General features: G+C 36.2%; 2 protein-coding genes across 2 annotated transcripts; one reads left to right on the top strand and one right to left on the bottom strand.

The window, feature by feature from the left end:
* Window positions 1-21: 21 nt before the first annotated feature.
* On the bottom strand, window positions 22-9,842 carry LOC123539831 (uncharacterized). The gene is made up of 10 exons (XM_053525975.1): window positions 9,140-9,842; window positions 8,485-8,601; window positions 7,018-7,328; window positions 6,680-6,787; window positions 6,409-6,565; window positions 5,302-5,485; window positions 3,578-5,166; window positions 2,062-3,321; window positions 1,343-1,891; window positions 22-711 (listed from the first exon to the last, which is right to left on the bottom strand). The coding sequence occupies exons 1-9, from the start codon at window positions 9,780-9,782 to the stop codon at window positions 1,884-1,886; spliced, it is 4,377 nt and encodes a 1,458-aa protein (XP_053381950.1). The 5' UTR covers window positions 9,783-9,842; the 3' UTR covers window positions 22-711; window positions 1,343-1,883.
* Window positions 9,843-10,752: 910 nt separating this feature from the next.
* Window positions 10,753-26,169, top strand: LOC123539832 (uncharacterized). Its single transcript, XM_053525974.1, has 14 exons — window positions 10,753-11,278; window positions 11,810-11,987; window positions 12,442-12,626; window positions 13,445-14,136; window positions 14,414-15,885; window positions 16,027-19,172; window positions 19,265-19,579; window positions 20,456-20,755; window positions 21,081-21,209; window positions 22,508-22,649; window positions 23,047-23,183; window positions 23,413-23,495; window positions 23,808-24,943; window positions 25,275-26,169. The coding sequence occupies exons 1-14, from the start codon at window positions 10,753-10,755 to the stop codon at window positions 25,582-25,584; spliced, it is 8,751 nt and encodes a 2,916-aa protein (XP_053381949.1). The 3' UTR covers window positions 25,585-26,169.
* Window positions 26,170-27,732: the final 1,563 nt, after the last annotated feature.

Raw genomic sequence — 27,732 nt, 5'->3', positions numbered from 1 at the left:
ATTAAATTAAAAAAGTAAAAATGACTTCACTGGAATCTTCATCATTTTTTATTTTTTCTAATTGTTAAGCAACTACTGCAACAAACAATGCCTATCAAGTCCAGTGAAATTCCAATTCTATATACAAAATGAAAAGCGCGTACTTTTTATATTCGAAAGAATGTAACATACCACCTAACGCCATTTTATATGACCAAGAAAAAAGGTGTGCTAAAATTTAGATGACCATACGATGAACACGATCATCTAAAAAGAGCCTTTTAGAACAGTACAATTACACATGACAGATGTGTGAGAACTGCAAAGTAAGCATACAATGAATCTAGCATAATATTAAAACGTAGCTCCGTATAGTATGCGAGGATCATAAAACAAAATGATCTATACACGATATTCTACTGGAATTTTCATTTGCAAATTTAATGTAAACAGAAGGCATATGCCTCTAAAGTACAACAGTTCCATGGTTGCAGCTGTATTTGCCAGTTACATATCTAGCGCATACAGAGACCCACACACTATCTGTGTCTGTGTCTGGTAGACCAACAGACGTTGCCATAGTCTCAAATCTGTTAAGAGCATCGGAATAACCTTCTCGCGTTCCAATATTAATGTCAAAAATCATTGGTATTCCATCCCTCATGTCAAACACTTTTCCCCAGTCTATTACTTTAGAGCCATTGTCATCGTGGTAGATCTTTACCGTTTCACCTGGAAATATAAAAAGCCATTAGCGTTTACTAGTTTTTAATGAGTTAGTTTAACGCCGTTTTCTCAACAAAATGAAAGACGGTGGTATTTTATCCACAGTTAAACAGTGTATTATTGCAACAGGGATTAACAATTTGTTAGTATGGATATGAAATTGAACAGAATGACATTCTCGTACAATTATGGAATTTGTATGGTGTGCAGACTGAAAAATTAATCGGCTACCGCCGCGGTTAATACTAATATGATCCCTGTGCAAATAAAATGATAATATATTTGCCAATAAGTCCATGTAATATATTTGCTAATAAGTTCATGTAATATTATATGATGTCATACGAAGTTAAAATTTATGAATACTTTTGTATCAGTTTGACCGGCTACTGTTAGGTAGTGTACACTTTCGTTGAGTTAAGCGTAGTATCAAATCCAAAAAATAAGATATTTTTGGCATTCTATTCAGTTAATCCGTTATTCTGGCAATTACAGAAAATATTACAGATATATTACATGAAACAGATACAGACTTTGCAACAACATCAATATATCTGAATACACAGAATTACAGCATAACACTGTATAATAATGTATTGACTACTTAATTATTATCTGAGAACAAACTGAAACATACCTAACATTTGGGGTGTTCCGCTTTTCACCTTAAACGATGATACACATGGTTCGCTATGAACGCCACCAGTATTTACAGCCTCAACAGACATTGTATAGGTTTCTTCATCTTCTAATGTCACGTCGGCGATCACTGCAGTTGTACGAGAGTCATGCAGTGTATCCATGGTAATGGTGGTATTTCCGTTTGTTAAAGTGTAAGCGTAGTGGTCTATACCAGTAATGTCATGGAAACCTGTCCAACGAGCATGTACTGATGACAAAGATGATTGAATTGTTTCATTACTACTCAATCCATAGTTAAATGCTTCATAGGAAATTCCATTATCGGGTAAAATCTGGAGGGACGCATCCGTGGCAGATGGTTGACGAAATGAGGCGCACAGCTGTGGCCCTGTTTCTCGTGCAGTCAACTCAACGTTATTTATACAAACAAGACTCGGTACAATAACTGTACCATGTTTAACGGTTACATTGCCATTGTCAAACTGACATCTGACCATTGTTTCACCGTCTGTCGTAGTTACGTTTCCAGTCACTGTTTATAATTCTGAAAAAAAAGTAAACCATATCATACTTTTATTGCTAAGCAGTATTTCTGCACATTTTTATTAAAATCATCGATGTATGCCATGATCTGGTATACAATAATTCATCATTAACATCACAACGTATCAAAAATGCAGAAGAATGTACAAATAACTCTATTTTGAAACATACCTATATTGCAAGTACACGTTTTTATTCCAGATTCTTTGTCTTGAATGTTTCCACTTATCGTCACATGCGCAGTCCTTTCCTCGGTAGTATTCTCAAATTGGTATAGCTTCATTTTGGCTTTAATGTTGAATATTCGTGGCGGTGTGTGGTCAACGACGATTTCGTTACTCCCAAATGCGGTCCACAGACCAGCGTGATTACGAGCAATAGCAGTAACGTACAGTTTTGTTCCATGTGGGGAATTGTGCTCTATAACGACATGATTCTCAAGAGGGACTGGCGTTAAGGGATGAACCTGGAATCCACCTTCAACTGTTCCTACCCCAACCTCAATTGACCTGACGCCACTTTCAAGGTCTAGAATACGAGAACAAACCGATATCTGCGAGTGACTGAACTGCATCACATCGATAGGAGAGACTGTAGCTTCTAGGTCAATATCGGAACACTCTAGCAATCGAATCCTAATATCGTTACTTTTTACTGGATCATTGAAATTGATTGTAAAATCAGTAGAGTCATTATATGGAGACAAGAAAGACATCTCTGTTTCCTTCGAGTGGTCAGCGTTCTCAGACATTTGTAGTACCATCATGTGATGACCAATGGAAATCTGCACTGAAGAGAAATAGTCCAAACTTTCAAGTCCCACTTTTAACTTATAAAATCTATCTTTGCTTAAAACGCTTGTAAAGGAAATGTCATTGGATCCAAATGTTAGATTACTTTGCTGACTAGTGCCAGTGAACGCTCTACATGTAAAAGATTGCGGAGCAGTTGAATCAACAGTGACTGTTTCAGAATCGATGACAGAAGTTGCATATCCCGCTGCATCGGAAGCCTGAACTGATACCTTGTAGCTTTCGCCGTGGTGAAGATTTGTGTTATTCAAGGTAATGGATGTTCTGATTCCAACATTTTCGTCAAATTGAACTACTCGCCCTGTTGCAACTTCAGTGACAAAAACCGAATAATGATGAATATGGGAATGATGGTCGACAAATCCGTGCCAGGAAACACCGATAATGGACAAAGAAGCTTGGAACTTAACGTTTTTATGATGGTCTGTATTGAATACAACACCCTCAAATGGCGGTTCTTCGTCAAGAACGATTCCATCGGATGCCAAAGAGGTCATAAGACCAACAGAGTTCAGGACACGGATAGTGAAGTAATATTTCGTACCGGGACTTATCGGTAAATCATTAAATTCTGCTTTTTCTGCCAATCCGTAGTCAGTAACTGGGATTAAGTCGTCTCCTGTATAAAACAGCAATACAATATACTTATTTTCTATTTGGATAAGTATTTCAAGTGATGACAGACATGATAAACAATTCAGTGTTGCTACAGATTTCACTGTGCAGATGTTTAATATGCAGAAAATATTCATTAACTAAATGACTACAATATCATAAAAATATTTTATCATAGTACGCATAAGGCAATCATAAACTAAATATTTGCTTATACAGCATATGAATAAGCTTTCTTTGTATAAACTTGATTATCTTACCATACGGAGACGTTCCAGCCATTACAAAGTTTTTTAGTATGCCACTTATTCTATCTTTGAAGACCTTTCGCCAACACACGTGAATAGAAGTGGTGTTTGTGATGAAATAAACGTCTGTTACACAATCATCGGTTGACACATATACATATTTTCCTCGAACAATATCAGGAGGCGTCGTATCTATCGTTACAGGAGGTGAAGAGAACATATGTGACTCCCTTTCCGAGTACCAAGCCTTTATGTATATTGTGTAGTTCTCCCCATTGACCAGTTGCCGATTTGCTGGCATGCAAAATGTTAAGTTAGTTTGCAAATCAACGTCAAACCATTTTTTAGCCAATGGTCCTTCAAATATTCCACCGCCAGGCTTATCAGTCCCTATGCTCCATTCAAATCTCTGAATAGGTACTTTTGTTTCGTTTTTCTCCAATATCCAGTGAGCTGATATACAAGATGAAGAAGCTGTTACTGCTTGGTGATTCTTAAGCATTCCGACAAGGACTCGAATATTTTGGTATTCGGGTTTATTTTCCGCTGTTACACAAGTAAGATTTTTGACATGCTGCTCACATTTCTCTCCAACTACTGCACAGGTGCAATCACGGTTGCAGTAGTAAGTAACACAAGAATGTTTCTGTAATTTAAGAATACCTTTGCTACCTTTTGTATCAGTCTGGACGGCAGTTACCGTTACCTTTCCGATTTCACTGCGAAGACCTACACCGTTGACTGCCCAGATGGACAAAATGAAAGTATCTTCTTCGGAAATGGTATTGTGCAACAAAATGTATGAACTTTCCACCGTTTTGTTCTTTGGTAAAATTTCCACGACCCCATTTGATAATTCTGAACCGCTGTAATGTCTACTTACAGTAATCATATAATTTACTATATTTGATTCAACGTCACTGAATCCGTACCATGATAAATATATACGACTTACGTTACCTTCATTTACCCATGTCATTGGAGGTTGAAATCCCCCTAGATGTGGTGGAGAAGAATCTATTAGCAAATCTTCGGACGTTGAATTTGTACAAATGCCTGCAGCATTACAAGCCGTAACCGTAGCCCAGTACCTATCTCCATTTAATAGCAGGTCATGTTCCGACATTTGAACAGTAACTTTGTCCTCATTGCCTAGTTGAGTGATTTCTTCTCGGACCTTCCCGTCATGATGCGTATTCAGCCGGACAACATGTTTAACAATTGGGCTGTCTGGATCAGAGAATTTCCACTCCAGACGAACTAATGAATTTTCCCATTGTGTTTGATCTTGATGGGAAATCTGCATATTTTTCAGAACAAACTTGGGCCTTTTTACCAGGACTGGGTGTGAGTTGTCTACTTTAAAGCTGTCCGATGTAGCCTCCGTGTACATTCCAACATTATTATAGGCCTTTATTCTAATAAATATATTTTGCCCAAGAGGAAGATTTAGTTGTGTCTTGAACCCAGACTGCGATAAAAGTATATTTGCAAACGGAAATATATCACACGTGTTCCTATGCAATGTAACGCACCATTCAAAGTGATGAATATCTGATTGTGGGTCCTCAAAACCAACCCAATGTGCAGAAATGCTGTTTCTGTAAATATAAACATTGAAGTTGGTAAAGATTTTAGCAGATAAGGAAACAAAATATAATGTAACCAAAGTGAAATGATTACGTGAATATGCCCACAAATTCAGTGCTCATTTTAGGTTGTGGTAAAATACAAACCTATGACTTTGATAGTTCTCGTGTTTTCCACTGATGCCAACATGTATATGACCCTGTATTGGTGGAGAATCATCTAATATAATACCGTCGGAATGCTGCCGCGTGCATAATGTGGCACCGTTACATGCTTCAACTGTTGCAAAGTACTTTTCACCTGCTTTTAAGTGGGTTCTCCAAGTTATCTCTAAAAATAAATTGTTCGTTTATTTACACATGCCCTATAGGACTCCTGAAAATGATCATAAAAATAACAAAATACATGCAGCAAATTATGATTTATAACAGATAGTTTCAAATCTAAAATCAAATGTAAAGTTATTAAATGTTATTAATTAATACTTTATTTAAAGGCTTGTTAACGTCTGCACGTTTGATAAACCGGAAGTAATGACGTAATGTAATTTAACTGGAAACATAGCATAATATCTGGAGCCGTCATAAAGAATTGAATGTCTACTATCCGTGCGTAAATTAATACAAAAAAGCAACATTGTTGTCACTCTAAAGCCAGGTATTTATCATTAAAATGTTGATACGTAAAATAATTCCATACACTGTCTTAAATCAATTTGATATTTTTCTTATTTCTTTAATTCTGGGGAAATATCTAAAAACAGCACACACTGACATTTTCTTTTGCGTGTATGAAAACGTCAGGGTCTCCTCCAGGCTGATTTCATGCACGCGTGGGCACCTAAGTATTTAACCAGCTAGATGGTTTACTCACATGAAAGTATTCTATACCCCAAGTGAGGTTTTAAACCCACAGCGGTGCGAAACAATTAATTTGGAGTCAGCGACGGCCACGAAGAATATTGTAAAATATTCAAACTTTTAAAAGTCAGTATAGAAAACCATCAAGCACAAGTCACTGCTGTCTTCTCTATTTGCTGAATTTTCCAAATATATCCTAGAGTTAAAAAAATACCAAGGTTTGATCAGATTCTTCAATGTAGAAAAAGTTTTGATCCGGACATGAAGAACTACCTTAAAGTGATTTAACAAAAGGCATGATTTCCTTTCGTTTTTAAGCATTTCGCAAGTACATTAACGAAAAATGTCGATTCAGAAGTCAGCGCCTCTACAATAAACCGGTGCCTTACAAACCTGTTCTCAATCCGACTTCAGTTAACATGTACGTATCAAATTGTTCTGGATCTGTCCCAAGCCCAACCCGGTAAAACTGAATTCCAGAATGAGGGTCATCAAACGCTTCCCAATGACAAGTCAGAGAGCTTGTAAAATTTTGGTAATCGACATCACTCTGAAAGTAATACGTAATAGCTTAGAAAATGATATTAACGATACTACTTTAGGATATTTAATAGGAAGATTTGTACATAAATTTATCACATGCAAGATAACAAAACACACTCACTGACTGTACACTGCTGCCATCTCTGACCACTCCTCTCTGGGGTGGAGATGAATCTAATATAAATGGATCTGAAGATACCGTTGTCCATTGTCCAGCTTTGTTCATAACCTGAATTAAAGTATGCATTTTACTGAAAAATAAGATATTCTAATAAATTACCGTATATCATGTGTTACAATTGTTGTCCTTAGTATTAATGACTGATGAAAATAATAAAAATGCAAAGTTACGTTACTTCATAGTTACTAAGATATAATATCATATGAAACAAGTTTTAAAATACCGCATATATTACAATGACATAATATATATACTAGACAGATATTTGTATACTGTACCTTTAAAACAGCATAGTATTTAAATCCGTCCTGAAACTCATTTCTAGATAGGTCTGCATACTGCTCTGTTATTATTCTAAATGGAAGTATATTATCAGTATCTGGCTGATCACCAATTCCCAAATAATAATGTCTGATTCCACTTTCTTTGTCTTCGAACCCTTTCCAGTAGACATTCAGATGTTCCGTTGCCATTATATATTTATGTCTCAAAGCACCGCCAACAGTAATTGTACCTACATCAGGAGGTGTAAAATCTACATCTACAGCAGCAGAAATGGCCTCGGCGGATAGATTTACATGGTCCATGGCTATAATTTCCAAATAAATATATATAATAATATAAAACTAGAGCTACTTTTGAGAAAAGCGCATGTCTCCCACAACTGCCTAATCATCTAAATAGTAATAAATAGTAAGTCAGTCATTATATACTGTTTACTCACTACAAATATACCTTTGAAGAGTAAAAAGGATGATTTTGGGTAATTCAAGGGCCATAATTCCGAAGTGCCTAAGGCGATTTGGCTAGTTATGAAACTTGGCTGAGGAGTTATAGACAAACACATTTTTTTCAAGTTAAGTGAAGATCGGATGAGAAATGTTCGATTTAGAAATGTTCGATTTAAAGCGCGGACAAGAGTAAAAAAGGCCGATTTTCGGTAATTCAAAGGCCATAATTCCGAAGTGCCTATGTCAATTTGGCTAGTTATCGAACTTGGCCGAGGACATATAGACAAACACATTTTGTTCAAGTTTGGTGAAGATCGGATGAGAAATGTTCGACTTAGAGCGCGGACAAGAGTAAAAATGCTGATTTTCGGTAATTCAAGGGCCATAATTATGAAGTTCCTGGGCCAGTTGAGGTCTTATGGTCAAACACATTTTGTTCAAGTTTGGTGAAGATTGGACTTAGAGCACATGCACATAAAGGACCCCAGGAGGACTCATATACTACTAGAGCGCATGCACATTCATGACACTAAAAGGATCCCTATACTACTAAGAAGTAGTATAGAATCCTTTTGGTATCAAAAATGCGCAAAAAATCTAAGCGTTTTTTGGTAATTCAAGGGCCATAATTCCGAAGTGCCTGTGACGATTTGACTAGTTATCGAACTTGGTCGAGGACTTATTGGCAAACACATTTTGTTCAAGTTTGGTGAAGATCGGATGAGAAATGTTCGACTTAGTGTGCGGATAAGCTTTGTGACAGACACACGCACGCGCACGCGCACGCGCACACATACCCACACACACAGATACACTGACAGGAACAAATCAATATGTCTCCCACAGCACTGTGTGGTGGGAGACATAACAATGTAATAAATGCAAGTCTTTCCATTTTACGCGTAACAAATCGAATTACCCAGCAAAAGAACATTATACTGTAACAAGGAAATTTATATTTTGTTTGTCAAATTATATGTTAAATATAGAAACTGAGGTATAAAAGCACCTTACCTCGCACTGTTGCATAATACTTTACACCATTTTGTAAATGTAAGCCTCTGACTTCTATAGAATGAGAGAGACCAGCACTGCTAAATGGCAGAACATCAATGCTTCCAGGTGTTGTTCCTGGAATATATAGTACACCTTTGAGTATTCATGTTAGTTTTAAATACACACGCTAAAGGAGACATCAGGTCGACCTAACTCTAGCGATTATAGTAATTTTTATTCAGATTTACATATAAGTTAAAGAATCTTTATATTTTATAACAGAAACTAAATCTGTTCATTTACTTTTAAACAGTAAAAAGCTGTTATACAGCGTACGGACAATTTGACTCGGACTACGCCCTCGGGAAATTTCTACCTGTTACGTATAAACTTTCCGTCGTTTTTGAATAACTCAAAGACTGCTTGTGATATATAACATTTCTTAAATTATATAAGTAAGAAATGGTCGCAACAATTCACATTTCAATAAATATGTTATTTAGAGGGAGAAATAGAATACCATGTCAAACATACCAACATTGTAATAACGACGAAGGAAATGAATGATTTATATCTGTTTGTAATTAAAAGACAACATATTAAACCATTTAATTGCTGTATTCCTGTTCGTTGAAATTTAATTTTTCAAACATAAATCTTTTATGTTGTTTACCTATTGCATAGTTGTATGAATAAACTGGAGATGAAAAATTCGAATGTGACAACGAAAGTCTGTCTTTAAATCCTTTCCAGGAAATGACCATTTCATTTTGACTGGACATAAATCCCTGGTTCTGATTAATGACTTTGACCTGACCAGCAATGGGAGGAGCATCGTCGATTAGAAATCCATTCCCGCATTCGTTTATTTCCTCCAGAATGTCGTCGAAGAGTTCGCGATGGACGACGGTTCTATTTGAACTTGCACATATGTAATAATTAGCTCCTGGAATCAGTTTGGTCTTATGCATTGTTACAAATCCTCCAGATGATGTGACAGACCTTATACAATTTCCCGACAACTCACAGGACCTTGACGGAATGTTCTTGTCTGTCAGTAGGTACCATGTTATATTTCTTTCATCTGCATTTGGAATAGCACCGAGAAGCAGCGTGTCCTTTTTACAGAAGTCAAGGTCTAATTTATGTAACAACAGTAAGGTTTCTCCTAGAAATTCTGCATGCAGCTTCATTTTTATGTCATCCATACTGGGATGTCTGGCATCCAGTTCATACACATGCCTGTGATTATATTCGTTAGGATGAGGAACTTCTAGCGGTGTACACGTCGTTGATATTGCTCCAGACTCACACATTGCTCGTATACAAGCATATATAGGTCGATGTAGATAGACTGACACGTTAACACACTGCCGAACCTTAAAAATGTAGAGTATGTTTTCAAGATAATAATAAAGCAAGTGTTAAGGAAATGATTTGTTCTGAAATAGTTTTGCTTTTTCCCAAACTTCATACGAAATAAAAGGTAAAACATGTGCTAGAAATAAAGGTAAAATGGACACTATGTATGTAAGGACCATGTTCTTTGCTGGAAATTTGTAAAAATGTAATTTGATTAATGGACCAAACTAATATCATTGTTTCGTTTGCCCCTAAGCATTTCAAATAACGACATACACTTTTCCAAAATGATTCGATAAATGTCGAACTTGAAAGCAGACAAAACCGTTTGATCTTTACTTAATCTCAAATGCTTCGATAGATATCACTGATTGATAGAAAAACACGACTTATCATGTCACCAAACTTATTAGCTAAAATCCAAACATAAACATCGTTATCTATCAGGAAGTGATCTTGCGTTTTAACTCGCTGGTCACAAATATCAAATGACAAGGCAGATGTCAAATATGGTGTTTATTTATATTAAAGAAGTCTGAACAAGAACAGATCGTGCCTTATCAGGTAAAAACATATCAGAATAGAAATAAACAAAGATGATTAGACAACCCTGTTCAATAAGTTGACAACCCCCCCCCCCCCCCCACCCCCCAGGTATATGCTTTTTAAAACAAATTTAAAGTTAGATGACGAGGCAAAATTTGAAGCATTTATGAAACATTTCACCGTTATAAATATTGTATTCTTAAATATATCTGCAACAAAGAACAATTTTTAACGGTAAACAAAGTATTTTATTTTTTTTACTTATTCACATGTTTTATTGCGTCATTTTGATAAAGAATTATATGTATTCACCTGCATGATAAATCTATAAAATATTTATTTAACAGCCAGAGCAACTTTAGCGTAATTATTGGTATGATGAATATACAGGATCCAGAGAGTGGCATATGGGGTTACTCATGGGCTGTTGGAAGAACTGTTTGTGGACAGGAAATTGTTAAGTACGTTGATCCACATCGACATATATCCAGTCCTAAATATTGGACGTACTCAGGATTTCATGAAGATGTCGCTCTTCCCGATGGGGAATATTATATAACGGTCGAGGCACTGAATAATGTTGTATTTGGCGGAGCCCTAGTGACAACTGTATGCCATTCTGTGCCTTTCACTGTGGACACAACCCCGCCTTTCTTTCACAAAATAACTGACGTTATGTTCGACGAAGACTTTGATATTCTTGCTGCCTACTATAACGTGTCTGACGGACAGTCTGGCATATCGCGGGTGGATTTTGGTCTCGGAATGACTAAGCACGATGTCGGACTGCGAGCCTACAGTCGCCACGATTTCCTAAATAGAAGCGATCCTTACCTAGTGATAGAAAACTTGGAGCTTCAACCAGGCATACCGGCATGGGTTAGGCTAAGGGCAGTTAACAATGGTAAAGAAATGCCATGCTTATAATTTGTATTGATTCTTTAAAAATCGTTTCAAAATTGAATAAATGATTGTATGATACTTTTAAGGGTATTCATATACTGTAAAATCATTTAATTTCGTGGGCATGAAATTTCGTGGTTTTGGTCAAAACAGCAATTTCGTTGGGATATGAATTCGTGGATTTCAACTTTTGAACATAAAATGAATGGGAGTTTTACTTGTTCGTTGGGATTAAATTTCGTGGATTGACTCAACCACGAAATCCACGAAAATTAATCCCCCACGAATATTAATGATTTCACAGTATAACACATGGAGAAATTTGATGTTATGTTTAACATAGCTTATGCCTGTTTGTGGCAAAATGTCGGTAAATTTTGATATCTGAACGAAAGACGACACAAGTAATTAGAGCACTTCTTATCTTTTTCAATTTGTACCTTTTACGTCTAGATCTCGTGCTTTGTGCAAAACAATTTTTAAAATTTAAACAATTCAGTATTATACTTTTTGTTTCTAACGATTATTTCAGTGGGCCTTTTTGCATCTGGTCATGCTGAAGCACCTATAATGGTAGACAAAACACCCCCAGTGCCAGGAGCAGTGTTTGATGGTGATGTATTCAAAGACGACATACAATATCAGTCTGATACAGAAAACATATGTGCACAGTGGAAAGATTTCTTTGATCCTGAGTCTGGTATTAAGAGGTAATAGCGTATCTACTAGTTCCAATGTGTCCCATATATTTAGTCCCATACGTCGAGTGTTGTAACTCAATGACTCTGCTTGAAAAATGTTTTTGCGAGAGGATAATGCGACTGATATGTATCTTTCATTTGTTATCATACTTTATATGTATACCAATGTAATATTATATTTTCAATGAATTGCAAGGTCTCACAGTAAACTCATATTCAATGATTGTCAAGAACTTAAATTTTGCTGATGCCGTTGATATTTTTTATATTACAATTAAATTACGTAAAATAAAGTTTTGAACAATCGATACTTTTATAACATTTGGAAAAGATATTTGAAATACGACGACATGATCAAGGCAGTCAAGTAAGGAGTAATATTGACAGCAACGTCACATAACCAGCCATGCACCGCACGTATGACAATGACAGACACGCAATTTGAATATATCTCATTTTCAAGGTTCATCTGGGGAGTTGGAACTCTACCTGAACTAGACGATATTGTTGCTTTCAAAAATATATCCAGATTTAAAAGACAGGCTTGTGAAAAGGCTCATCTTACACACAATACTACATATTATTCTATAGTGGTTGCACTTAATGATGCACTGAATTCTAAACGAAGCAACAGTTCATCGGACGGAGGTAATGATATGTTTAGTTTTATAAAACATACATTTGCATATGAAGATCGGTCAGTATAGCACATTACCAACGCTTTTAAACTGGAGAATCCTTTGGCCTAAATATTAATGTTTTACTTTATGTAAAATAACTTTTTATGCTTCATAGGTCGTCGCGAAGGTATTCAATTTCAAGTAATGATTGCCTGTAGACGTTAATTACGTAAAGTTGTGCAGCATAAACAACCAATTTATTTTTATTTATCACACATGGAATTCCAATAATATAGAAGTAAGCAATGCCATACTTGTATAAATTCTAATGTGTCGCCATCTCTCAAGTATCGTTTTCAATATTATCAATATTTACCTTAAAACTTTGAAAAATACTCAAAACTTTCAATAGTTTTACCAAAAACAATAGACTAAGAAACTTCTGTTAAATTTGTGTGGTACGAGAATTCTCCCTAGTGTAGTGGAGACAACTGCGTAGGAGATTAGATGTGGAGCTGCATGTAAGGATTTATATTTTGCTATTTTAACTTGTGTTGTGGCTTTTCAAAATCTGTGTTCATTATATACAGTATACGAATAATACGTAGAATCAAATGTTCGAATATCATATGCGTCGAACTCTCTCTGTAATATTATTGTTTTTGCTATTTGCAACTAGTATTTATTAAAAGTCCATGTAGTTCCAGGTCTATTTCATATAAATTTATAATTTGGATATAAATCTATAATTTGGATATAAATTTTTACCTGTTGCTTAGCGTTTTATTGGCAATTGTTTTTTGGTAAATGTTCAGAATAGTTGGTATTATATTTCTCTTTATTTAGTACTGGTGGATATCACACCGCCGCTCTCAGGAAATGTCAACGATAGATACACAGATCGTAAACGTATAGGCGACATTGACTTCACGTCAGAAACTGCTACAGTCTTTGCGTCTTGGTATAACTTTACCGATCCAGAAAGCGATATTGATCACTACGACATTAGTATAAAAATAAACAACGAAACTGTTAAAACAGTCCCAATGTCAACGGCTACTTTGTTACAAGACCATTCCTTAACACTGAACCATTTAGACTACATAGAAGTGCAGGTTTCCGCTTCAAATGGTGCAAAGTTACAAGCAACTTCATCATCTGATGGAATGCTAGTAGATCACACTCCTCCAATCGTACATTTTATTCATGACACAAAGAACGGAAATAGATTCCAGTCCGAGAACACAAAGCTTAATCTGGAATGGGAGTTTTCAGACCCGGAATCTAGCATAGATCAATATAGATATCAAGTAAATGAAATAGATGCTGGTATTAAGACAACAATATTCCCGCCAGGCGGAGATTTCAAGTATATATATCCTGAATCGGCAACTGTTTCTATGGAGCTTGACAAGCTACACCTTAATGACGGGGCAATTTATAAAGTGCACCTTATTGCCTTTAACAAAGCAAGACTGTCTTCCTCCCATGAATCTGAGGGGGTGCTCGTTGACACGACAACACCGATAGTGAAAAATGTAAGATTTTAATCGTTATTAATTTGAAAGCAATATCTAGGTGGCATTCTTATATGAAAAAGAGATACAAAACAACTGAAGCACATCCTGTCATGTACTAAGTCTAACCATATTAAGTTTTGTCTCACAGTATTGAATAGTATAAATGAAATAATTCAATTTTGGCTTATTATCCTCGGCATAATTTAATATTCCTGTTAAACGTTATTATTACAGTAGATTGTGTAAATATTTACACTGTTTTGTAATTGGTAACCAAATTTGTTTTTACATATAGGTCAAACTCGCCATGCCAAAAGAAGAAGAGGATTTGGATGAAACAGACACTTACGTTCTCCTTGCGGGGTCGGATAGCCTAACTGTGAGTTGGATAGCAAGGGATTCAGAGAGCGGTATTCAAACAATACAGGTTGGGATTGGTGTATTTATTGGGGATACATCGGTTTCCAATGGTTATGTCAGTTTCAATGGCGAAGAAACGCACGTAGTGTTCCGTGACTTAAACATGAAATTCTATGCAGATGAGTCACCTATCCTCTACTATGTTTCAGTAATAGCCATTAATTATGCTGGTTTGCAATCTAACAAAGCTACATCTAAACCAATCAAGATTTTACATGAAAATGTTCCAGGTATTGTTTATGATGGCCGGGAGGAGCTAACAGATGCAGTTTTCACACGAGATAAGACTTCTATTGGAATTTCTTTTGGCGGGTTTGAAAGCGAAACTTGTAATATTGTTGGTTATGAGTGGGCTGTCGGTACTACGCCATTTCTGACTGATATTTTACCATTTACTGACTATGGCATTGTACTTGTTAACAAATCGCAGGGACAAGCCCAAATTCATAAAGAGCTTTACGAATCACAAATTTATTACGCATCAGTTAGAGCAAGGACAGGTCAAATGTGTAAGCAAGAATTCATAATGTCTGTATCAGATGGTATCAAACTCGATACAAATGGGCCTGAGATAACATTATATTTGAAAAATGAATCTTACAGCCTTCGTGAAAATTCTCATCTGAAAGATCCTGTATTTCAACAGCCTATTGATAACATTGAAGCTTCATGGAAGACAACTGATGATTCTGGTATAGGCAAGGTAGATTGGATGATAGGAAATCTACCAGGAACGCAGGATGTTCACGATATGACGATATCAGAAGGTGACGTAATTCCTCTAAAGTCTGTTTCCTTGTATCCAGGAAAAGCTAACTTTCTTACAGTTAAGTCGAGTGACACGGGTGGAATGTCTTCTTTGCTGATAAGCCCAGCAATCACGGTTGATACATCTGTACCAGTAGTGAATGATTTTCTATGTACTAAGGTATTATCAGATGCCAAAAGTCTTATCGGGTGTAAATGGTCAATGATTTCAGACAGTGAAAGTCCTATCACTTCCCTTTCTTTTGGAATTAGCTTAACACCGCTTGGATTTGAAATTTTGAACTTTACAGATATTTCAATAGAAAGAAGAAATTGGTATAGAGATATTGGAAATTTCATCTCTGATACACAAATAACAAAGGTATATATGGCCTTACGAATATGGAATGCCGCAGGTAAACAGTTTATAATTGAGGAAACTGCCATTCTAGACAGGACACCTCCAGTTGATGGAAATATACTAATTGTAACACAAGATTCTCCAACTTCACCGAAAGGCCAGATACTGTGTCAGTCTTCCGACCAATATATAGAAATACAAATTAGTGGATTTACGGATAAAGAATCAGGACTTGCAAGGTGTGTAAATTAACACGTTAAACATGTTAAGTAAGTTTATTAATTAACTGCTCCTTAAAAATTGGCACTGTATATAGAAATATATATTTAAAAATTGTTTAAAAGTGATATGTGAATCAATAGTATTTATTAATATTTTAGGTATGAAATTGGTCTCGGAAGCAGCCTTGGAGGAATAGACATCTTGCAATTCAGACCTTTCGACGTTAAGGAGCACATACTGATTGACGGATTGCAACTTATTCCTGGAGCAGTAGTATTTGCTTCTGTTAAAGTCTACAATAATGTCAATTTGTTCAGTACGCATTTTTCACACCAAGTTGTTATCAGTCCTTCTCCAAAGCTTTCTGTTATTGATGGAGGCAAGTCTGTTGATCAAGATTTCCTTTCTCAACTTAACGTCATTCAAGGCCAATGGAAATATTCTGATCCATGTCCGATACAGTTTGTGGAATGGTCGATCGAAGATTTGGTCGGAAATACCATTCAATCGTTTAAGCCTATTCTTAACGCCAACACGCTTTTCCTTAATGATGAACTTCGGACTGAAAACGGCCTAACGTATGTCAATATCATACGTTCAATAGATGCTCTGAACAGAACACGGTTAGCACGTTCTGATGGAATAACCGTACGCATACAACCTCCAAAATTTGCAAGTGTAAGGGATGGGTTAGAGCACGAAGACATAAATTACCAAAGATCCACTTCGGAGCTGTCAGGCAACTGGGATGCATTCGGCGAAACCACTAAACATATTCCGTCACAAATAATCGTCAAGTATGAAGTTGCAGTAGGAAATGACAGGCGATACCCAAATACAAGGACAAACGTTCATGGCTTCGTTGATGTCGGCATGAATAGAACAATTACCTTTACAAATCTAAAACTGAACGCTAAATTAGTCCGGTACTATTTAACTGTTAGAGCCTACAGTGCTGCTGGTAGCTTCATTGAAGGTTATTCCAATGGCATAAGAGTAGGATATGAAGAAGTTATTAAACCAGGGAATCTTAAGTATAGTGGATTTCAATCTTCAACAACCACTATTAATATTGGATGGTCAGACTTTATATCTGACTACAGTATTCGACATTATGAGACGGCAGTTGGTAAAAATTCTCCAAACACAACAAATGATACTGTGGATTGCTCATTCTATAAATCAAAATTTACAAATTTTGATAAACAGGAATTGCGTAACGTTGGGCTGAATACATTCTCAAAACTAACGGGCCTTTCTCTGTTACACGGCGAAAGTTATTTTGTAACAGTTCTTGCGGAGGATGAATCCGGTTCGTGTATCTCAGTCACTTCTGGCCCAATAGAAGTAGATACAACGCGGCCAAGCACTGGAAAAATATTTCTAAACGGTGCAGAAACAGATAAACGATATAACTTTATCAACGGTTCAAGTTTGAAGGTGTCGTGGGAAAACTTTTCAGACAGCGAGAGTGGCATTGCATATTATCATGTTCAGTTGGCTGAGAAGGAAGACTGTAATACGCACCATATAATTCAAAATCAGGTTGTCAATGTAACGGAGGTAACATTTTACCACCTTAACATGGCGAAACAATATGTTATTGAACTGACGGCAACAAATAGGGCAAACTTATCAACAACAAAAACTACCGCATCTATATTTATTGACAGCAAGGGGCCACTGAAGGGTGATGTTAAGGTTGGGGAAGACTGGCAAAATGAAGTTTCAGTTCAACAATCGCAAACTACTATAAATGCTACGATGCTTATTGCAAAAACTGAAGAGAGCTATATTTGTCCGTTACAAAATGACATTCTGTTGATTTCGGATGCCTTTTCTTCAACATTGTATCCATTAGCAGGCAACTTTACGCCAGAATGTGTTACCTTTACAACAAAACGTCTACAAATTCAAGTAAAAATTGACGAGCACATTTTAACTGAGATAGTAAAAGGAGGAGTGCAGACAGACGAAATGGATATTTTAGAAGGTACTTACACATTTAAAATGAAAGGGTTAAAAGGTAAACAAATGGTCTCAAGTGTTGCTATATCACGTGATACTTCAACTATTCCATTCCAATTTAATGACACCTTGGAAGATGGGGAGCCATATGGATATGGCATTAATGGAACCGAGGGTAACCACTCAGAGAACGGGATAATAACTATAGCCGCAAAGGAGCGATATGGGACAGGCTTGCTGATACCAGGCTACCAGATTCACACTGCAACAAACTCATGGAACGTTCTGTTTTGGGCTGCTGACATGTTCAACGTCCGACAACAATGGGTTTCAATTGATTTTGACCCCACATCGACAGAGGCAAAGTATGATTTCATTCTAAAAAGAATCAATGACACTGAAGAAGTGAAATGGGAAGTTATCCTTACTATAGACGGCGTTGAAAAGGCTACAATAAATGCATTGACATATGGACTGCAGTGTCGTATTTCCATTCTCGGGTACAACAAGGATGGTTACGTTCCTAAAGTGAACGATATTTTTAATCCTTTCTATTCCGAAATAGACATTTCCACAGTTCAGATTCCCAGTAATAAGAGCATACCTTGCAAATATGGAAAATCATTTTACGACGGCGAAAGCGGAATACGTGAAATTTGGGCGGGGATATCGAATTCAATAAATCAAACTCAAACTATTATGCCTTATGCTCTTCAACAACAATATTGCCTACCGTGCAAAAATAGATGCTTTTCCGACTGCGATCCAGATTGCACACTAGAAATCAATTTTCCAACGGAATTATTTTCTATATCACTATCCAACCTTACCTTGTTACCGTCATCAAATTCGTCACGTGTTACTGAAAGAAACATTTCATCTGGTGCTGACTTTAATGATTTACAAACTGAATCCTACTACATCAACATCAAGGTAGTAGACTTTGCTGGAAATTCTGCGGAAACGGTATCGAATGCTATAATTGTTGATAATACACCTCCTGAATTTGATCAATTATCATGTGTTGATCCAGTTCACTCATTGGATGAACCTACACTTTATCAAGGAACAAATTCCAGTGTTGGTGCATTCTGGAATTGCAAAGATGACATTAGTCAAATTGAAAGGTACACAGTATGCGTCGGATCCTCTGATGGACTTTGTGATATTAAACTGGAGACGAATGTCGGTCTTCAAACTTCAGTACTCATAGATGGCCTAGATGGGTTATTACTTGACGAAACCACATACTTCTTGACAGTCAGTGCTTATAATGAAGCCAATTTGAAGGAAAGTATTATTTTATATGTACACAATTACATATCAATCTTCGGCTGATCAATACATTTTATAAAAGTATTTATAATAGTATCTTTTGAAATACATGTATATACAACGTAATTTTTTCCTAAAATCAAATAAATATTTATTCTTGCGTAAATATTATTCCCAGACAAATTGTATCTTTTAGACATTTAATAGCTAATATAATTATATCTTATACTAGGGTAAGCACGTTTCTTTTACTCTTGCTCGTTATATTATGTACAATTTTTTCGTTACAGACTAGCCGGTCATGCAACATAACTGTAGAATTAAAATCGCCAATTACTGAACATTCAAAATCAAAAGAAATGTTTAGTGTGGCAGTTGCAAACCCACCTCCAAATGTAGCATTCTCCAACCGGACTGACAGACTAGGGATTCAGTGGGAAAGCAAAAACAACGATACAGAGTTTTTTGGTAAGTATATAATCTGTTGTTTCATTATGGTACATAATATATATATATTCATTTACGTACACATTACACTTTTTTTTTGAACATGCATTTTATATTTTAAACAAATGCAGTTTGTGAAAAAACGTTACGATTTCATTTATAATTTACAGACAGGGTGCTTGACACGTTTCTACGTAGCTTTATCTTTCAGAGCAAACATCTCTACATACTGTATACAGCTGGTTTACCCAGCAGAGTTTTCTATGTCATACAATATGCCACAAGATTTCGCATTATGCAAAATAAAGGATATTAATTAGCCGTCTACTGCGCTAAAGATATTGACATATACGATATTTTTCTACAATGTACAATTTGATTTTTCAAACATTCTATTTTTTGCTGCACTTGTTTCGAAAGAATAGACCACAAAAAAAGTTTCCATAATGGAAGTATTAGTTAATACGGAAATCAGATATTGAATAGAAACATATGGATTTTACGAAACATACTCATTTGTTGATTTTCTATTTTCTGTCTGACAAAAATTACTAGGTTTATGTTCTTATTTTGAAACTGCAAGAGGCATCCCTAATTTCTCACTAACGTTGTTACGTTTTCGGAATTTTTTCACGCACCAATATTTGTTGTTATCTTAAGAAGAGTATTAAACATTGTGTGTTTTACGAATCAACACATGAGTTGTCATTTTTTTGTTTAGTGAGGGATGGGAGTTTTCTATAAATGATCCCTTTGCTATTTGTCTGATCCTGGTTTTAACTAGGTAATCGGTTACATGTTAGTGATCCATTCAGTTATAAACGTGCAAATAATTTCAAATATAATGCATCGTATGAACAAGCCAAAGAAGTAAACGTTTCTTTTTTTTCTTTATAGAATGGGAAATAGGGAGCAATTCGTACGATGCTGATATATTTCCAAGAGTGAAAATTGGTACGAAAAAGTCTAAAAAAGCTGCCATCATAGACGGTCGTCTGTGGCTGGACGGGGTCAATATAAATACCACTGTTAAAGAATACGTACTGACCAACTGGACAGAGGAGGAAATAGCTGAAGCAAAAGCGCATGGAAATTTCTTCAACTTCGAACCGGGACGTTGTATCCATATCAACTTGTACTCAGTCAACCGTGCTCACCTTTCTAGCAAAATACCAGTGAAACCAATATGTATGAAGAGTAAGTCAGGGTAGCACTGTCCTCGTAGTACATTGATTTAAAGAAGGCTTTAGTATGTTAAAATGTGTTTTGCTAGCAGAGTCTAATGTTATGTCTGAATTTGTTCTTAGATGATATTGTTATAAATACTTGTTTTCTGGCATTAGATTTTTAAGTTTGTTATTCCTGCATAATATAATACATACTTTTTAGTATAAACGTAAGTACATTAGTTAGTAAGTGAATACTTTAATTTTGTATATGAACAGTTATACTAAATTTGTGAAGAGACTTAAATATATCCTACATAACGAAAAATACATAAACACTAATATTTTCAATTAAGGAGAGAAAGATCTGTTAATAAACTTCGAGGATCAGACAACGCAAACACTTATTGCAAGTGGAAACAAATTGACGACTATTCCATCGGGAACACATTATGGAGAGAAAGACATGATCATTAACCTTAGAGGTACTTTTAAAGAAAATTTACCGCTTTAAATTCTATGCATTTAAACGCCCGTCAATTACAAATTATCTGCTATGTAATTGGTGGTAATTAATTCAAATTCAATATTAATAGCAGGTTCAACAGAACCGGAAGCAATTTTCAATCAAATCTATGCACTGTCTGATATAATTTTAAGAATGAAAATGTTAAAATATTATTTAGATACATTTTCGTTCATAATACAATGATACACATAATATTAAGGTGAATGTATTCATGCACTAGAGAAAATAGTTATGTCTCCTCCCACTGGGGGACGGGGGAGGTATATTGTTTTTGCACTGTCTGTCCGTTCGTTCATCAGTCCGTCCGTCATACTTCATTTCCGATTAACTGGAGAACCCTTCAACCTTCATAGGGTGATAGGACTTACGGAGTAAATGACCCTTGTTGTTTTTGGTGGTCACTCGATCAAAGGTCAAGGTCACAGGGGCCTGAACATAGAAAATTGTTTCCGATCAATAACTTGAGAACAATTTGACCCAGAGTGTTGAAACTTCATAGGATGATTAGAAATACAGACTAAATGATGCCTAGTGATTTTTGGGGTTACTCGATTAAAGGTCAAGGTCACAGGGGCCTGAACATGGAAACCGTTTCTGATCAATCACTTAGAACCACTTGACCCAGAATGTTGAAACTTTATAGGATGATTGGACATGCAGGGTAGATGACGCCTAACGATTTTGGGGTCACCCGATCAAAGGTCAAGGCCACAGGGCCCAAAACATGGAAAACCGTTACCGATCAATAACTTGAGAACCGTTTGACCCAGAAACTCCAAACTTCATAGACTTACAGAGTAGATGTGTTGTTTTTTGTGTTACTCGAACAAAGGTCAAGGGCAGAGGGGCTCTAACATTTAACACCTGACCTAGACCGTTGAAACTTCACGGGATGATTTGAGGTGCCTAGCAGATGACCCCTATCGATCTTGGGGCCATTCTTTCAGAGGTCAAGGTCACAGGGGCCAGAACATGGAAAACAGTTTTCAATCCATAACTTGGGAACCACTTGACACAGAACGTTGGACCTTCATGGGATAATAGGACATACCATGTAGATTATTCCTATTGCATTTCAGTCACTAAGCAAATCATCAGTGTCTCTTTGACTTTCGTTCCTGTCCCCTATTGACTTGCCTATTACTATTATGCTTTGGGGGAGACATGTATTTTTCTACAAAAGCGTCTTCTAGTTTTTGAAACATTTTCAATTTCCATGTCCGATTCATCCTTGAGTTTCTTTTTTCTGTGTAGGAACGTCTGGTGGATTAAATATTGGGTTGTTAGATGACGATGATTTGGACGGGATGTATGGGTCTGCTGCTAGTGATAAATACAATCCTTTTATTTCCTCGCCGTTAGCAAAAACAAAAACATCACGGCTGTTGAGAAAACGGTATATACAGATTTAATCTTAGTAACAACCATAACATATCAAAATTATTCATCCAAAATGGTATTGCAATTTAAATGAAATACATAACCTTTCTTGGCTTTTCTCAAGGAAACTACATCAGAATTTGCATTTGCACAGCCGAACAATCTTATGTAATTCATAATATTATCTTTTAATTAAATTTACGTAACGGTTTCAAAAACATAATAAAAAATTAAGCTAAATTTTGCTGATAAAGATATGGCGTTGTAATAGTATATCCAAAGTATTCAGGTTGAAATCTACAAATGCAAGTAGTTTATCAATGGTTTACCAATTTAATATCGTAGTTTTGGGAGTGAAAACATAAATTACGCGTATGCAGTCATATATATGTTGCTATATGCTCTCTATTCAGGTTTCATCGCTATTCTGGAATGTCCTTTTATGTTTCTCCAACCGGAGACACCACGCTCGCCGATATGATAGAGATATCTTTACATTTCAACAACACAGAGACAGCCACTCTTCCTGCTTTAGTATTCTGGGACCAAAGTATAACTTATTTTATTGAATCCTTGTTAAACTGTATACATACTAATATCGTGAACATATTGACATACTTAATGTTTAAATTCTTCCAATACCGAAAACAAATTTGATGTTTTACTATGGATTAAGTATGAATTTTCTCAAAGTGTGCCGTCGATAAGATTTGCTTATGTTCACCAGAGCATTTTAAAAGATGTGTAGAAATAAACGAGTTTTGTCTACTCTGTTTTAGTTGCTGGAGAATGGCTGCATGTTACAGAGGATTGCAAAGCAGAGGAACATATCAATTACAATACCAAAACATACAAAGCAAAGGTTTGTTCAAGGCGAAGTACCTACTTAATACCATCAGAATGTCATTTTTAAAATAAACAAATGTTCTTGCCATATTATGATATTAATAATGCCATTTGGACAAACTACAATATTGATATTTCTTACAATTTATTTAGTTTTGTCGTTCTAGGACAAGATCAAGTGTACATTTTAAACAAAAGGGAAAGTTAAATACCTATATGCTCATTTATACAACTTTCGAGACCAAAAAAAACAACAACAGATTTTCAATATTTGACAGTTATTTTTCATCTGCATGAAACCAATAACCAGTTCAATTGTACATCACAGGTCTGTATGCCATCTCAACTATCTGAAACAGGCCGTCAACGTCGCTCAGTAGATGTCTTAACTGAAGTCGATGGCCCGCGTCAGTTTTCTCTCGTCTTCATTTCTAGAGAAATAACCCAAACTGCACCTGTCATTCAAACTACTTCACTTACGTACGCGGAAGATTTGGCGACGGTAGAGCTAAAGACTATACATGTTTATGACGACGAGGACGATAATGTGACATGTAGTTTAATCGGCGGACCACTCCACGGCGATGCCAATATAACTGCGGACGGAAGACTCTACTATAAATCGGACCATGACTTTGCTGGAAATGACATAGTTGAGATTGAATGCATAGAAACATCTCTACCACCTCCTCGTGTACCACAACCAAGTCGAGCTACAATAAACCTGTTTGTGACAGAAGTGAATGATGCCCCGGACCTCTTATTCATAAGGGACAATGTAACATTTAAAGGTGATCGCAACAACAAAATCATTCTTCCTTTTGAATCAAATACTACAGGATATCTTATAGGAACATTTTTTGCAAGCGACATTGACATGAACGACAGTTTGACAGAAAATGTGTTTGAAACATCTTTCCCAGAGGCTAATTTAACACTGCAAGAAATTGATGATTTAAATATCGTGCAGCAGTTTAAATCCATCTACAACAAATCTGCGACTACCGCCAAAGTATATCAGTTAGAACTGTCTATATCTACGGACTTCTTTGGGGTGATCGAATATGGTTTAATTGTTAACGATATCGCAGGACACTGGAGTTTACCGATTAAATTGAGTATCGGAGTTCTGTTCAATCCATGCGTACATGGTGGTTGTGCTCCACTCAAGGGTTTGTCATGTTCAGATTTTTCAAGAGCTAAATCCTTTGACAATTTCTGGTGTAATTGCGAACCTGGATATGAAGGGCAATGGTGCGAAAAAGAAACTAACGAATGTGAGCCAGAACCCTGTGCTTTAATGTTTGATTGTGAAGACCTTGTCGCAGGGTATAAATGTAACATCAACATTCCTAAACTAATGGCTATTCTTATCTGCTCACTGTTGGCAATAGGCTTGGTATGCTTTGCTATCTACAGGAAGAAGGAACAACTGAATAAAAATATGAAAGTATCACATATGAAGTAAGTAAACGTTTTTCAAATAGTTCAGTTGATCAAATCTGTCGTCCGTCATATTAGCGTTATGGCTTACGTAGACTTATATCTCTGTCCTCTTGAAAAAGATTCACAGGATAAGTGATTTTCAATTCAAACAGAATAAACACACCTAATGATCTCTTAAACGGGTGCGTAAAAACTCTTTACTTGTAAAATGGAACGAAAACGTTACAACTTTAGAAAGGTTCAGTTACTGCTGTTGTTGTATATGTCTTACTGAGCGGGGGCTAAAGATTTTATCAAAATACGAAAAAGGATTTATTTGGTATCATAACGATACTTTTTTGTATTTCAGTCTGCACAACCTTACCAGACATCAGTGTGACTCTCCAGACCGATTTATGATAAAGTATGGACAGAGTCCATTTGAAGCGGTACAAACCAACCACAGTGATAGCAACGGATCGGATACGGATTCAGATTTTGCTTCAGGAGCAGAAAGTTCAAGAAATGACGTTGTTGATGGCAGTACAACCAACATCAGCTCAGGAGATACTTTGCATGGGGTACAACTTGAATCAGTGGGCGTATTTAGACCACCCCATCATGCCGCTACCATCCTTACTCAGTTGAAGAAGAAACAGCTCACCCCAATTGAAAATTAATCAGCATTTGTGTTGCGAATACATAAAATTATCTAATGAATTTACAATTAAGGAATGCATGAAATATTTTACAAAATCTATAATGTCTTTGATCATTTTCATTAATTAGTATCCATTTTCGTAAATTTAACACAATTACAATAAGGATGTTATACGATATTTAACTTTATTCTTAAATCCTATGCTAATTTAGTGGCTATCGGCCAGATTTGTAGAATATTTTGCCTTTTGAATTGTTGACACAGAACTGGCTGAAAATGAACACTTTGGTATGTAAAGGACTAGAGTCTATGCACTAGAAGTAGAGTAGAACTTTTTAGAAATATAACTCAGTGATATTGTATTTTCTGGCTCTTTGGGATTTTTAGTACATTCATCTTTAGTATAATACAATTCTGCTGAAGCCGTGCTATAGGGGCGTAAGGGTTGTTGCACATTTCGTTACTTCTCATAAACAGACTCAGTCAAAGTGTGTTTGCTACTATTTTGCTTGGTTCAGTTTTATAATTCCAAAAGATCTTCTTTAAGATTTTATTCAACAGACCCATTTCTCAGAACTTATATACTTGTAACGTTACAACACCTTTATTCATAAAACGTTTTCCAGGGTGTAATAAGATTATCATACACATGTACTACAGTTAAATATAAAAATGGCAAAATATAATTGTTAACAAATTACAAAAATAGAACAAGTGGAAACTCCATAGGTCGCCCAATACGACAAAAATAAAAATAGTGCACGCTCCTGTTCATGGACGGTAGAAGAATCCTTGCTACAGTACACGCCCTCTAGCCCTGGGTTAAACGGAACTTGACATTTACCAATGTTAAATGTACCAAAATACAATGAAGGTGTTCATATGGCGGTGTACAAGGAACCTTCAATGATACACTAGAGACAATTCCATGAAAAGCCGCGTATGATCCTAGTTAAACAATGGACTATCCTGCATATCACAGAAACTGCAGCAACACAAATTTAAAGTGCATTCACTAAATCCAAATTGCGCCTCCAAGCGTTATTTCAGGCAAGGATGGACGAATGAATATAACCACCAACCTTCTGCAAGCCAGCTAGACGATTTCCCCACTTGAACGAATTCTACACCCCAATAGAGGTTTTCGAACCCATAGTGGTAGGGGGCAAGTTAATTGAAATCAGCGACTTTGATACCCTTGATTAACACATACTCGTTAGGTGTTTGTTACTTATACTTGTATCGATTATCGAATAGAATAGATTCATGTGAGGAAGCGGCTGTCTAGCTTCCAAAAGGACGGTAGGACTGTAGCTCCAACAAGATTGTCCTCCCCTGAATAATGCCCTGAAATGCACTTTAGATATATACCACTTCCACCACTTAAATTCGAAATCAAGGACAAAGTTCACATACGACATTGTGCGTGTGTGCTAATGTACGTATGCGAGTGCATTCGTGCGTGTTAGGTCACAACATACCTTAAAAGTTAAAACACTGTCATTTTTCACACGTGGTCAAATATCAAAGTCCCTCCGTAATTGCTCTTGTGTTTTCACGTTTGTGTAGTGTTCCTGCGTATACGTACTCAGCTACTGTGTACGTGTATACAGTTTCACATGTGTAGTGCTGTATGGGCGGCTCCGTTCTTTTAATGCAGCATTTCCTGTTGGACGTTTCTAGTGTTATTATAGGTTCTGTTTTTTAGAGATCGTTGAGAACACCCATAGTTTCTAGATAATAAGAGTTCCGCTTAGGTCGGTGTTAAAGAGTCCATGAGGAGTGTGGCACATTTCATTTCCTTTCACATGAACACATTGAGGTTTGGAAAATTAATTTAGGTCTATCCATATTTTAAAGGGAGAAAAATAAGACTTCCGTTTTGGAAGGATTAAGTTAACTAACCGTTGTTTAGACCATTTAGTAATTGTATCTGCATTCAACATTGATTCCATGTATTGTATATTTGAAGATGGAACCGCAAGAGAACTGTCGTCTGTGAAAAGACGTGTAACACTAATAAGGGACTGACGTAAAGGAGAAAAAGTAAAGGCCCGAGCACCAATCCCTGTGGCACGCCTGATTCTAAAACTTTTTCATTAGAGAAAGTGGAGCCGAAAAAACATTTTGGGTGCGGTTACTAAGATAGCTTAGGATCCATTCAATA

Source organism: Mercenaria mercenaria, chromosome 16, assembly GCF_021730395.1.
Source record: "Mercenaria mercenaria strain notata chromosome 16, MADL_Memer_1, whole genome shotgun sequence".
Lineage (NCBI taxonomy): Eukaryota > Metazoa > Mollusca > Bivalvia > Venerida > Veneridae > Mercenaria > Mercenaria mercenaria.
The sequence above is the reverse complement of the archived record's forward strand: the minus strand, read 5'-3'. Positions and strand labels throughout refer to the sequence as shown.